Genomic DNA, 12,820 nt, shown 5'->3' with positions numbered 1-12,820 from the left:
TGCGTGCGTGTGTGTGTGTGTGTGCAGGCCACTCCTGTCTTTGTAGGGCTGATGCTGCTGGAGCTGGTGGTGGGTGTGCTGAAGACAGGAGCCTCGGTGGTCACAGTCAGTGATGGACTCACCTCCATATCTGCTGGAATGATCTCCAGACTCCCACAGTGAGTGCTGGGGCAGGTCACGCTGTTCGATATGACCGTATGGTCATACTGCATGGCATACCAGACAAAGTAATATGCTACTTGATGAACTATTTTACTTGTATGTTTTTTGTTGGACATTTTTAACTTTATCATAACTGGCTCTCTGGTCTTGAGTGAAATATTGTTTCACCGACATGATCCATGATTCCCTTGGTCAGACTTTTCTAATGTGACATGGGCAGCGAGAAGCGTTTCAAAAGGTGCACTGGGGATAATTATCTTTTACTTTTATTATTTAGGATTGATTTCTCACTAGCACCTCTCTGATCAGTCCGGCCAGCAAGGTCCACATAAGAGCAGGACTTGATAAAATGTTGTTGGTCAAACAGGACTCAAAGTTATGTATTCCTCTTATGTCTAGTTTATGGGATCATGAGGGCAACACAAGCTGCAGGGGTTTTGTTTCTTTCTTTTTTGTTTTTCTTGTGCCTTTGATTTGTCTTGTCTTGGCGTGAGGCACAGAGTGAGCAGATAAACACAGCACAGGCCAGCTGTAGCATGAACTGACCTAGAGCTCTGGTGTCCCCCTTCAGCTTGTTGGTGAGAGGCTGTGAGCTGACTGCTTACATTTATGTGTGGGAACGGTACCGCCTGGTGGAGCTGCCCTGGGACTCTGCCTGGACTTGGTGGTTTACCCTCGTGGGAGTGGACTTCTGCTACTACTGGGTCCACCGCTTTGCTCATGGTACCAGCACCAAACACTCACACAGCCGACAGAAAAAGGTCAGACTCGGTACTTTATCAGTGTAAATAGTAGTTTTTTTCACATTCATCCTTTTTTGTTGCCATCCACTTATTGCTGTGTGTGTTTCTGTTCTGTGCATTACACAGAAACAAGCCTGCACCTCCAGAGTGTTTTATAATTAGAGTGTTCAGAGGAGCAATGCAAAAGTGACGCTCGCTCAAAACATCCAATACATATATATAATATAGTGACAGCCTTTCCTTGCTGGGGGAAAATAAAATAGAAACACAAACAACCTATACCTTATCCGTACATATGGAAAGTATGTATGTGTGTATATGAATATATATATATATATGTATATGTATATATATATATATATATGTATATATATATATATATATATCCACTGTCTTCCAGTACCAAACTATTCTAATCCTCCTCTTTCATGTGTCTCTTAGATTGTACTAACAAAAATCTACAAAGCGAACTGATGAGAGATGGTTGTAAAATGTTGGTTTAGTTGCCATCTCTGCAGGGAGGGGTCATGGAGATAGCATACACATCATGCTTTCCTGGACTTTGTAGAGGAAGCAATTATTTTTGACTTACATCCAGCTGGTTTAGAGCTGTGCAGATGTGAGAGGCCATGGTCTCCTGAGGACTGTGGTCTTAACCCGGAGCTGTCACAGCAACAGGCTGTATATAGTCATGGCTCTGAAGCACCGATGTCCTGCAGAATCACTATAAAAAAACAGAAATAAAAATTATGTTCCGGATACAGCGTTTCTGCAGTAGTGGCTCAACATCTTTTAAAAATGACTCTTTCCATATGTTTTGGCTCAGTGATGCACGTGCCAGATGCTCAGCTGCCACACAGCACACCGGAAGAGAGGTATTTATTTGTGGGCTGCTCTGCTGTTTATTTGTGTCAGTGGCACATCAAGCTGCCCGCCGTCTTGTCCACATAGTTTTGGATAAAAGTCCACTGCCGCGGTGTTGATGTTAGAATTGGGCTAAACCAGAGCTGTGTTTTCAAAGCGTCTGCTGCAGCTCGCCAAGAACTGCCCGACATGATTTTGAGGTGACTGAGAACATTGCCACAGGACGTTTCATGCAGATGCACTCTGGTTCTCATTTTTATACTATTGCACTGCTTCGCTTTTAGCATGGAAATATTTTTAGCCCCCTATATCATGGCACTGAAAAGGTCTTGTTACTATCATAGTGGTGTCTGTTTTGAACAGCAACTTTAATGCGGATGATAAACCAACATTATCCCTGCACAGGGACATACCTTGCTGCATATTATTGTGGATATCATGTATTTCAAAGAGTAAAGAAAGTGCAGGTAGTATCAGACTGTACAAAGATCTGTTGTTGTTACAGAGAGACGTTCATGTGTACACACGAGTATTACAGATGGATTCTATCAACAAGGAAAGTATCTTAGCAGTGTCTTTTTTTTTTTCTCCTCTGTGTTGTTCTCAGTTATGCCTAAATCCAGCTGTGTTAATGATTTTCTGTCATTTGTCTCTTGATCATCAGTTGCCCTCTGTGAACTTTGACCTTTGATGCCTGCCATGTGTCTGTGATAACTGCTATGTGTTTGTGCCCTCACACTTGGTGTTAACATGTGATCCGTGCCTTCCTAAGTGCCTTCGTTATCTTGAGTCTAGTTTCACTGTGACCTCAGTATAAAAGTTTAGGGTGGTAGTGTCTCAGCTCTCATATTGCAACTGCTGCAACTAATAATCCAAAATGGAACTTGGGAACAGAACATGTGGAATGTTTTTTTTAGATGATGGATTTAAACACACAGTGATCAACACCTGTAACAATGGCTGCTAAAGCATTTGGCTGAGGGCAAGCAGCATGCAGGAGTCTTTTGAAAGTTGATGATCCAACAATGATAATACTCACCTCAGAGAAGCTGAGAGCTCAAAACTAAAAGAACCTTTAATGAAGTATGAAAATCCTGCAGTACAGCAGTATCCTGTATCTGCCCTGTTTATTTGGTTGGAGTTCTTTTATTTTTGAACTGCAGAATCATTTTTATGTCTCAAAATTTAAAAAAAAAAAAAAAAAAAAAAACTTTCCACTTGCTTTCATTTCCACTTTTTCCAGCCTGTTGAGGTTGTTATTATGGAACATTGTGGGGTCGCAGATAATTGTCTGGTGCTGAGTGCCTGCACCGCTCACTCAGGATATATAAGCTTTTTCCCTTGTTACCAAAGGGAAGCGGCTCTCTCCGACCGCAGGACATAGCCGGCACGGTCCTCACTCCTCACTCTGGTCGGAGGTCATCTCGGTCAACCAGATTTTGACCTCTGGCTCTTTCCAGAGCAGGGTTCAACCAAAATATTCCAATGTCTGGGAGAGATGAAGTACTGAGGAAAGAGACATATGTAGGAGGCAGCTAGAAAGTATTTTCCAGCAGTTTAATGAGTGTCAAAATGTTGTGTAACAATGCTCTTTAGCTGGGCATGTTTTGTTATATTTCACTCATCTTGGAACTGCTTCACAATTTGACCAGTTTTTGCATGAAAACAACAGGGACAAGGCATCTCAAGACATACGAGCTATAAATCTTAGTATTGTATAATAAAGGAAAGGAACAGAAAACTGCAAAAAGGAGCAAAAGTGACATCCTCTTCTGGGAGCCCTTATTAAACCCAGTACATAAGATCATTCTCAGTTTGACCAGTTTTATGGCCCTTTTTTCATAGTTTCCCTCTCATGACTTCCACATGAAAGGGCAGCTTGAAGATAATGAAGTGGAAAATACTGAAAGGCGGTCAGTTGCCTGTGCTGATGCCATCTTTACTGAGGAGACATTACTACTCAGCTTCACTCTTGCCAGACACTGATCTTGGAGATAGCAACAGACTGAAGGGAAACCGAGCTACACCAGTGTGCAGGCATGTAGGCCTGGATGAAATTCAGGACTGACAGAAATATTAGCAAAAGTCTGTGACTAGATCGCATTTGTGGCCTTCACTTGGCATTTGGTCTGAATCTGCACAGACGAACAACAACTGCGGTTAAAGTTTGAGGTAAATATGGAATTTCAAACATTTGAATAACTTTTGTGCACACAGACTTAACTGAAATCTTATCTCAGCTCTGGATGTCAATATTTGCTTAAATTCATTGGTAGGTTTCCCAGAATCAATACTATAGTATTCACCTAACGAAACCTGTTTTTGTACAGTATTTGTTCTTGTTAGAGTTTGCACAGGTACATTTTGCTTTTCATGAGACAAACTAAGCAGGTTTCCAGTTGTGTGACAGTTCAGTTCAGTTGTGACAGTATTATATAACTCTCTCTCTCTGAAATAACATGATCTTTGCTGAACATTTCACTGGTGGTTTTTGTATTAACAGCCACCTAAGCGATCTTTATGTAAACACTTCGGTTCAATAACCTGGTGACTGACAAGAATGGAAAACACATTCTGCATTTTTTCTGCCGTTTCCCATCCCGGCCACTCTCAGACACACTATATATGCTCAAAACTCTTCTATTTTCAACCAGCCTGGAACCAGACGGTTTTGGATGAGCCGGAGGCCGACTTGGTTCGGACGGGCCGTGTTGTTGACAGGCCTGTTGATTCTGTTTATTCTAACCTCATATCGCAAGCACCACTAATAGCAGCTCTACTCCAAAGCAGCATCTATATCCAGGCATGCCAGCCAGGCTGAAGCCATTAATCAGCCAGTCAGCTGTCCGTACACTGATTATATGTGAGGTAATGGAGTTAGGCTGCAGTCGTCTCACCACACTAACTGCTGCTGCTGAGTTACACTTATAGCTCAGAGCCATCAGGGCATCATCTAAAGGGCACATGAAATGGTATCATTACCTCTTTAATTTGATGTAAACCAATTCAATTTGATCAGGCAGAGAAGGGAGGGAGACTGAATATTTGAAAAGTTTGAAATCATGTTATAGGTTGGATTCTTTTTTGGTTCTTAAAGTCCACTAGTTCAGCACAAATCATCCATCCATCCATCATCTATACCCGCTTATTCCTATTTAGGCTCTCAGGGATCTGCTGGAGCCTATCCCAGCTCTCTTTGGGTGAAAGGCAGGGGTCCACCCTGGACAGGTCAGGTTGTGGATTTGTATAGGTGCTGATCAAAATATCAACAGTCCTTAGCTGGAATTGCAGACTCTCCTCTTACGCTACAGACTCTCCTCTTGGTCCCAGGTGTCCCTCTCACTGTGAGCTTGTCTCTGTGTTTCTCTGCGTCTTTTGTTTTGCAGATTCTGTCTCGTCATTTCTATCCCACCCATTAGTTCAGTTGTCCTGCCACCTTCCTACATCCTCTACGTGCTAGCTGGTATGCCCCCCACCTCCCCTTCAGCGCTGCAGACAGCAGCGGTTGTTAAGACAAACAGATGTGCTCAGCACTCCTCTGCTCCGCTCTGCTGTCCTCCTTCCCCAGGGAGACATAGCCGACATGGATGTTATTGTTTAAAGAGGAGATCGTCCTGGCTGTGTGGCAGGGTTGAGGGAGTTGGGGGGGGTTAATCTGCCCCTGGGTGGCTGGGGCTCCATAAATCTTTGCTCTGACGGCAAGTTCCTGGCCCGACGCAGGTTGCGTGGCCGACAAAAGAATCCAGGCCCCTGCTTGGTTTGCTGGTTCTGTCGGTATGGTTTAGTCAGGATGTGGGGGTCTCGCTCGCTGCAGCAGAAGAAAGCAAGTGAAAGGCCTCATGGGAGGCAGAGATAACATCTGTAGGTCACTCTGCTCTCTCTCTCTCTCTGCTGGCTGTGTATGTGATGAAAGAGGGAATGTCTGAGGAGAGAGAGGGACTGGTCAGATTAAACATCACAAAGGGATAATGTCCACAGGGTCTGTATGTAGAGCATTTAAACAAAGTGTAGAAAAGAAGAGTGTGTTGTGATCATTGAGTGGGTCGCTGAGCTCAGCAGAGGCCACAGTCTGGCTGTCTGCTGCCCTCATGTGCTCCGCTCGCTACATGGGCAGACTTCCCTCTGTCAACGGTGTTGACAGACGAAGAGATTTCCACTGCCGATGCTGCTGAGAACAAGCCTCCACTGATTGGAGGGACGAAGTGTGAAAAAGAACGATGAATATGAGGGCAAATGCCTCACACGTGGATTGAGAGGTTGAAAAGATTAGCATTTTGTCTGCAGTTCTTCCCTTTATCAAACCCTTTATTCAGCAATGTTAACGGATGGGCTCTGTGTTTCAGTGATGAGGTTAGAAAGAAAAACCTTAAGGGCAAGAAACACAACAGACTTCTGTTATAATTCATAGCTGTTAATGAGACAATCTGGTTCTATCATTCAGTCTATGAAGTGGTATAAAAACGGCTGGTCCATTATTACTTTTTCTTTTCTTGTCTTGTGGGATTGAAAAATATGTTTGTCATGTTTTGGTCTTTCCGCATTTTTCAGAGAGGAATCATTTAAAATCATCGCTGTAGCTGAAAAGAGTTTATATTCCATTTATTGTCCTGCCATACCTGGAAGATTTTATCCAAGAGAGACTGAACCCACTGAACCACGAGTTCTCACAGCATCAAATCTAAACTCTGTAATGAATTGGGAACAGTTTCATTGACTTCCATGTGTTAACAGTTTGCAACAAAGAGTAAAAGTGAAAATAGACATTTCTGTCTTTTGCGTTTCAGTAGTTTACAACGAACAGAACTGGTGTTACAATAAATCGATAAAGATTTCAAAGATAGATACAAGAGAAAAGCCGTTTGACCTCACACATCACGTTCTATAGTTTTTACACCCTTTTTGTTAGAGCTGTAAGTGGGCCTCACTGGGGTTAGTGTGTTTGGTTTAGTGTGTGTGTGTGTGTGTGTGGACAGCATGAAGTATGGCAGCAGTGGAGGAGAGTTGGACGACCATCCCACCGAGTCCAGCGCTCGGTGTTTGGGTTGGCACCCCATCCAAGAGCCCTTAAAAACCAAACACTGGAGGGCTGTTCACAGCCCATTACCACTGTGATTGACAGGGCAGCCCACCACTCAGAGGGCTGCACATGAAGGACACTGCTTGTTAGTGCCAAGAGTTTGTCGCTTAGGGTGATGGCTAAGGCAGCTGATTGATGTAACTGTAAAAGCATTTCATAAGGTTTTAGTGGTTAAAAATGGTCAATTTAGATCTCCTTCTGCTCTGATTATTTTTCTTTTCTCTGGTCATACTTTCTTTTTATAGCAGCAGTATTCAAGGTGCAGTTTGATAATTATTGGCACTTAGTGAGGGCCCATACTGGAGCTGAATTTATGGAGCTCAACAGGACTTTGGTTCTTGCGTTTATATGATTCTGGTTATGTAAGCACTGCTCCTGACAGGGTTGAGGTCGGTGTAAACAGACTGTGTTAAGGTCTAACTCAGTCACATAACATGTCTGATTATAACTTACTGGCCTTGATTATGTGTCGTGATATAATTCAACCCATATCATAAAATATTACCTCACCCGCTGCCAGTGCTTCTCTTGTTATTCCCAGAAGACCAGAGCACTAATGCTTATTTCCTGTTGCACAGGGTTTGGTGTCGTCGGAGAAAGCCATGCAATCATAATTGACAGGGTTTCTAATAAAAGACAACAGTGGGCACCATAAATTGGGTTACTGTGTTTGTACTACTGCCCTATTACAGGAAGTATTACATTTATAAAAGGTTGGTTTCCATAAATTAATAAAAACATCTCACTCACGGTGGAAATGTTTGGCTTATATCTCAAGGTTTTTGGTGTCTGCCTGCAACCCAAAGTGGTGGTGGGTGGCATTTTGTTTGTGATGCTCACATCACACATCCCACCCATCACACACAGCTCACATCTTTTCTTTAAATACTTTCTGGACAAAAACATTGTTGTTGAAGTTTGAGAAGTAATATCTCTATGTCATGGGTTAGCTATCTACCTTTGTGGTGCAATAACATCACATTACTTGTTGCTGACAGACAATACTCATAATTCACGCTGGCTCTGGAGGTCCATGTTAGGTAAACAACGATAAACGATGAATGCTGTCATTTTTTACTGGGAGCACTGTCCATCACCTGATTAGCGTGCACTCATCCTTATTATTCCTGAGAAATCTTGAGTTGAGACTCACCAGAGGCCATATGGAAGTGCCGTCCTCAGCGTTTCTCCGCTTTTTCTGGGAATATGGACTCTGTGGCATTGGTTCTCACCATTAATGGGGCTTCCCTCCTGAATAGGCCCTGCCAAACTATGCAGTGTCCCGTCGAGTCCAGAGATGAGGACATGAGCTTGCAGTGAAGCCTAGCAGTTCCTACTTCCTATCAATGACAACAAGCATCAATCTTAACCGCCTTTAGTCCTGGACCCTGCCAAGCACGACTCCAGTGAGCAGAAAAAAGAAACAGACTCAGGCTGCTTGAATTAAACAAAGGCTGGATTATCCTCTCAATATGTTTCTTAGCAGAACAGTTAATCTCTGAATCCCCCATGATTTAAAGCGGAAGAGACGTCATAATTTTTGTGCTTGCCTGCTGTAGAGTCTTATGTTCCCTCTCCTCCCCTCTCACACTCATGCCTTGTCTGCAGACTGTCAGCTGCATTGAGAGGGCAAATAAAATCCAACTCTGTTGCTCGCTGTCGAGCCGATCCAAAAACACCATTTAACACTGTTTTGTGACATTTTCAAAAACTTCCACTATGACATTTATTCTCTCACACCTGCTGAAATCCAGCAATAACCCTGTTAAATAAGTGAGGTGTGGAGTATTGCTCAAGAGCTGCAGCTTTCGGTCTGAGCTCCTGAGGGTTTCCCCAAATGCATGAGGAATTCCACCTCAGTTTCACTGATCGTGATCACATCCGATCACACAGCACTCACCTTCACTTCACAGCAGTGTGTTTGTACAGGTGTGGCGGACCCTCGACCCATTGGGTTTTACGACTCCTGGCCCAAATATAATTCACAAGTTTATTAAACAGTCACAGAGGAAGAATTCAAGATGTGGCTTTTGAATGATTTTCTCAAAATAAAAGTGAGCATTGCCACAGCTGCATGAATGTGTGTAGGCATGTGTTGTTGCTGCACGCACAGATATATGTGTGCTTGAGTGCAGTTGCTGTGTGTAAATGTCACAGCTTCAGTTTTAATGATTTTTGTAGGTCTATTTTAGTTTGACATTTTGTGAAAAAAACCTTTTATGACTCATGGCCAGAGCCACACTAGCTGTTTTCAGCCTTTTATGCAAAATAAACTAACCATCTGCTGATGGTGGCATATATTTAGAACATATTTTGGTATCAGTCTTCTTGTCTTAACCCTGTGGCAAAAATCAAGTGTGTTCCCAAATAACTGAGCTAAACCTTTTAAAGGAAAGGCTCTTGGGATGCTAGAACCGCAAAGAACTCTTTAGATAAACTGAAAAATGCAACGTCATCAGGCTAAAAAGAAACACAGTTATGCACGTCGTGAGCTCATTGATTCATTGTTAATCTATTTAATATAAGGTTAACTGGTGGATAGTTGATTCAGTAATCATGCATCCCATCACACATTAACGGTGCCACGTGAAAACTCGGCTTTGTGGTTCTGTGACATTTGAAGGTTATGGTTCTGTCTTATATGGCAGCAGAAGTTAAAGTGGACAGGAGGTGCCAAGAAGCACAGAGCGGACAGGGTGGTCCGGAAGTGGCCCAGAGATCCAGTGAAACTTAACAAGCATGCTCCCTTTGGATGTTAAAATGAAGTGTAACACAGATATTAATGTAGCAAGTATCACAACACAGCAGAGGAATGTAAACTGGAGCACTGGGACATCAGACTGGATTCTAACCAGCTGCAGCCAAGTATCCCAGCCGCCATAACAGCCTGAAATCCCCCCAATGACCAGTGAGACTCAAGCCTCGGCTTTTCATCACGGCTGGCCAGGAGCTGGACCAGAATGGCTCCTTCTGGGGGAGGAAAGTGTCTAGTTACTCATCTGTGGGGTTGATTGTTGAGATAAATCACTCACTTGTGGTGATTTAAAGTCGTCTGAATGTGTGCGAGGGTTCAAGGCCTGTCCATGAAGCAGCTTGTATGGAAAGTTATGTGGCTGCTGTTAGCTCTGTGACACTCATAAGGTGAATGAGGTGATAACCTCCTGTGGGATTTGGAGTCTCAGGCTCATGTTTTATGTTGTTTCTGTGTCATTTTCTCTAGAAGTGGCAATCCTCTGGGCTGCACACCAGGTTCACCACAGCTCAGAGTACTACAACCTCACCACTGCCCTACGACAGTCCCTCACCCAGCAGCTTTCATCATGGGTAAAACCTTAGTCTTCCTGTTAAAGCCTGCTCAGTGTGTTAATGAAAGAGCACCTTCAATAGAGGACAGGCTTCAGTTTTTCAACCCTGCTATTTGTCCCATGGGGTTTCTGTGAAGATGCTGCAGGAGATTTGTCAGACTCTATTAATTTTTCTTCTGTCGTCAGATTTTCTACCTGCCCATGGCTCTGGCTGTGCCTCCGTCGTTATTTGCTGTTCATATACAGTTAAACCTGCTCTACCAGTTCTGGATCCACACAGAGGTAAATGTTAAAGCTGTGGTTATGGGTTTGGTAATCACTTCGTCTCTGAACACTAAAACAATGTCGGCATGGCCATTTATACTCAGATGTATTGATGATTATAGATGGTCATTACTAGATTTGCACAACATGTCACAGAACCATGTTACAAAGTACAGTACAGTGTGTGAGATAATAATTAACAGCTTGCTCACTGTGCTCAAGTCCTGTGTATAGAGTAGACGAAATGGATGATCAGTTGATAGTCACTTATTTATTCAAGTATGTTTCAGTAAATTACCAGTTTCCACTTCTAGAGTTAGAGAACGTCACTTGATTACCTTTAGTTTTGTGTTTTATTTATTGCAATTTTTCAGTGTTGGTCAGGCAAACCAAATAATTCAATCCATCACTAACATTTTATAAGCAGTTGCTGTGTTACAGGTACATGATTAAACAGGTTTATAGATATTGTTAACATGAATGTTTCTATATGGTACATTAGTCAACCAGTGTCTCCAGTTGTGTATGACTTTACATGTATTTCCACTGTTGTAAAGTCTGTAGTTGTCTTCCTCCTCTTGCCAATACTAATCGGGCTGCTAAGTTGAGCCTTTGTAGATTCTGTGTTGCATTGGAACCTGTGTTCAATAAAAAATAATGAGAGTTTATGAAATATTCCAAACAGAAGCATGACCACTCTGTCTGCCTTTAAAGTGACTGGGAGTATCACTTTTACAATCCCCACGATCGTTAGAGGGAATGAATGGATTTGGAACGCCTTGCGTCTTTTAGTGCACTATTAGTGAGAGTCGTAATAGTCACAATTTTCTGAAGGGATGTAATTTATGCCTGCTTTATGGGCTTTTTTTGATGTCATGTAATTTATTGGCACACTATTTGCTGCAGCCTCAGTACTGCAGCGAAGTGGTGGCAACCCTTTTCATTCAAGATAAAAATCTCACGCTCAGCTGCCAGACACAGGCATCACATGGAAATAATGAATCACTGAGAAATTCTGTCCAGCCATGCACTTTTCTCCAGTATGAGCAGTCTGACGTACTGATGAGAAACATCGAAATGTCTGAGGGTCACAAAAAAAGAAACATGAACTGTGCGAAAGCTGTGTGACCCCTGTGCCTCTGGGCACTGGTATGATATCAGAGTTTTAGTTATTTACACACACAACATACTCACGATGCATTCAAGTACATATGTATATTTTTAGCATGCGTGTGTTAATGGTTTTACCATTATCACCAGTGTCAACATCTCTGCTCTTGGCACTTGTCATCTTTCCCCCGAAAATGGTTTTTATGCTCCCGGTCATTAAATATTGATGTGTAGAATGTTGTTCTTCCAACAATAATAATAACCATGTTAATATTCATTTTCCTCAGAAGTTAAACCTAAACTTACAGCAACATGATTAATGTCTTATTACCATCATTAGTCCAGAATTTCCATTTATACATTAGAAGCATCAACATCTAATGCACACGTTGCCAATACATGTGTCAAGCTTCCCAGATGATGAATCTTCTGTATTTTTTTGACACTATGACCTTTCCACTCGTTCCATCATTTGGCCAAAATGTTTTGCGTGCAGGATTCTCATGGTCCTCAGGGGAGCATAAGAATCCTTTTCATTCTTCAGACTCCATGGCCTTTCCTCCAACACTGTCACGACAAACAGCGTTTTGGTTTTGGTTGCTGGAACAAAACTAGCCAGAATTACATGTTGTTCATAAATAAGAATATAATCATATAAATGTCTTCAGCCTTTTTGGACAGCCTCACTGGAAGGTAAGGGGAAAAGCTGACTGTCATATAGAAAAGGGAGATGTGATATGTTGTGACATTGAGTGGGCAGTTTCTCCTAGAAGACATTTATATTGTTGCGTTTGTTTTGTTCACATGAGAAATGACAGAAGTTGTCACAATTTAAAATATGTAACATTCATGATCGATATATTGTTTTCTTTCAGTTGATCAGAGACCTTGGACCTTTGGAGTGGATCTTCAACACCCCAAAACATCATAGAGTTCATCATGGTGTGACAATCTTACCTTCTTATTTTCTAATGTTTGAGCATGAGATGGCACATCGTCAAGTCAAATATTAGATAATGGCTGATGTCTGTTTATGGTTATGATTATGTGTAACTTTGTCCAGTTAGTTTCTTTGTTGGCAGGTTGACCCCTGAGACATGGGATGGAATGATGATGGGGCATTTGGGTCTAAGGACTTAGGGTTTTTTAAGAATTCCAGTCATTTCTGTGGTAACCTCACTGAGCATTATCTCAACAGGGAGAAACCTTTACTGCATTGACAAAAATTATGGTGGAATTCTCATCGTTTGGGATCGATTATTTGGTAAGAAAACATAATCGGATGTTTGCTTTTA

General features: G+C 42.3%; 1 protein-coding gene across 1 annotated transcript in view; it reads left to right on the top strand.

The window, feature by feature from the left end:
* The window catches only part of agmo (alkylglycerol monooxygenase), a 39,331-nt gene that overhangs the window by 3,910 nt on the left and 22,601 nt on the right, over window positions 1-12,820 (top strand). The window contains exons 2-7 of the mRNA XM_026317746.1: window positions 28-158; window positions 734-885; window positions 10,067-10,170; window positions 10,338-10,433; window positions 12,401-12,467; window positions 12,724-12,789. Of these exons, the coding sequence (XP_026173531.1) occupies window positions 28-158; window positions 734-885; window positions 10,067-10,170; window positions 10,338-10,433; window positions 12,401-12,467; window positions 12,724-12,789 (616 nt within the window). The remainder of the gene's footprint in view (window positions 1-27; window positions 159-733; window positions 886-10,066; window positions 10,171-10,337; window positions 10,434-12,400; window positions 12,468-12,723; window positions 12,790-12,820) is intronic.

This window comes from Mastacembelus armatus, chromosome 16 (assembly GCF_900324485.2).
Source record: "Mastacembelus armatus chromosome 16, fMasArm1.2, whole genome shotgun sequence".
In the NCBI taxonomy this organism is placed as follows: Eukaryota; Metazoa; Chordata; class Actinopteri; order Synbranchiformes; family Mastacembelidae; genus Mastacembelus; species Mastacembelus armatus.
Note: the sequence above shows the minus strand (reverse complement) of the source record. Positions and strands in the feature narration are given on the sequence as shown.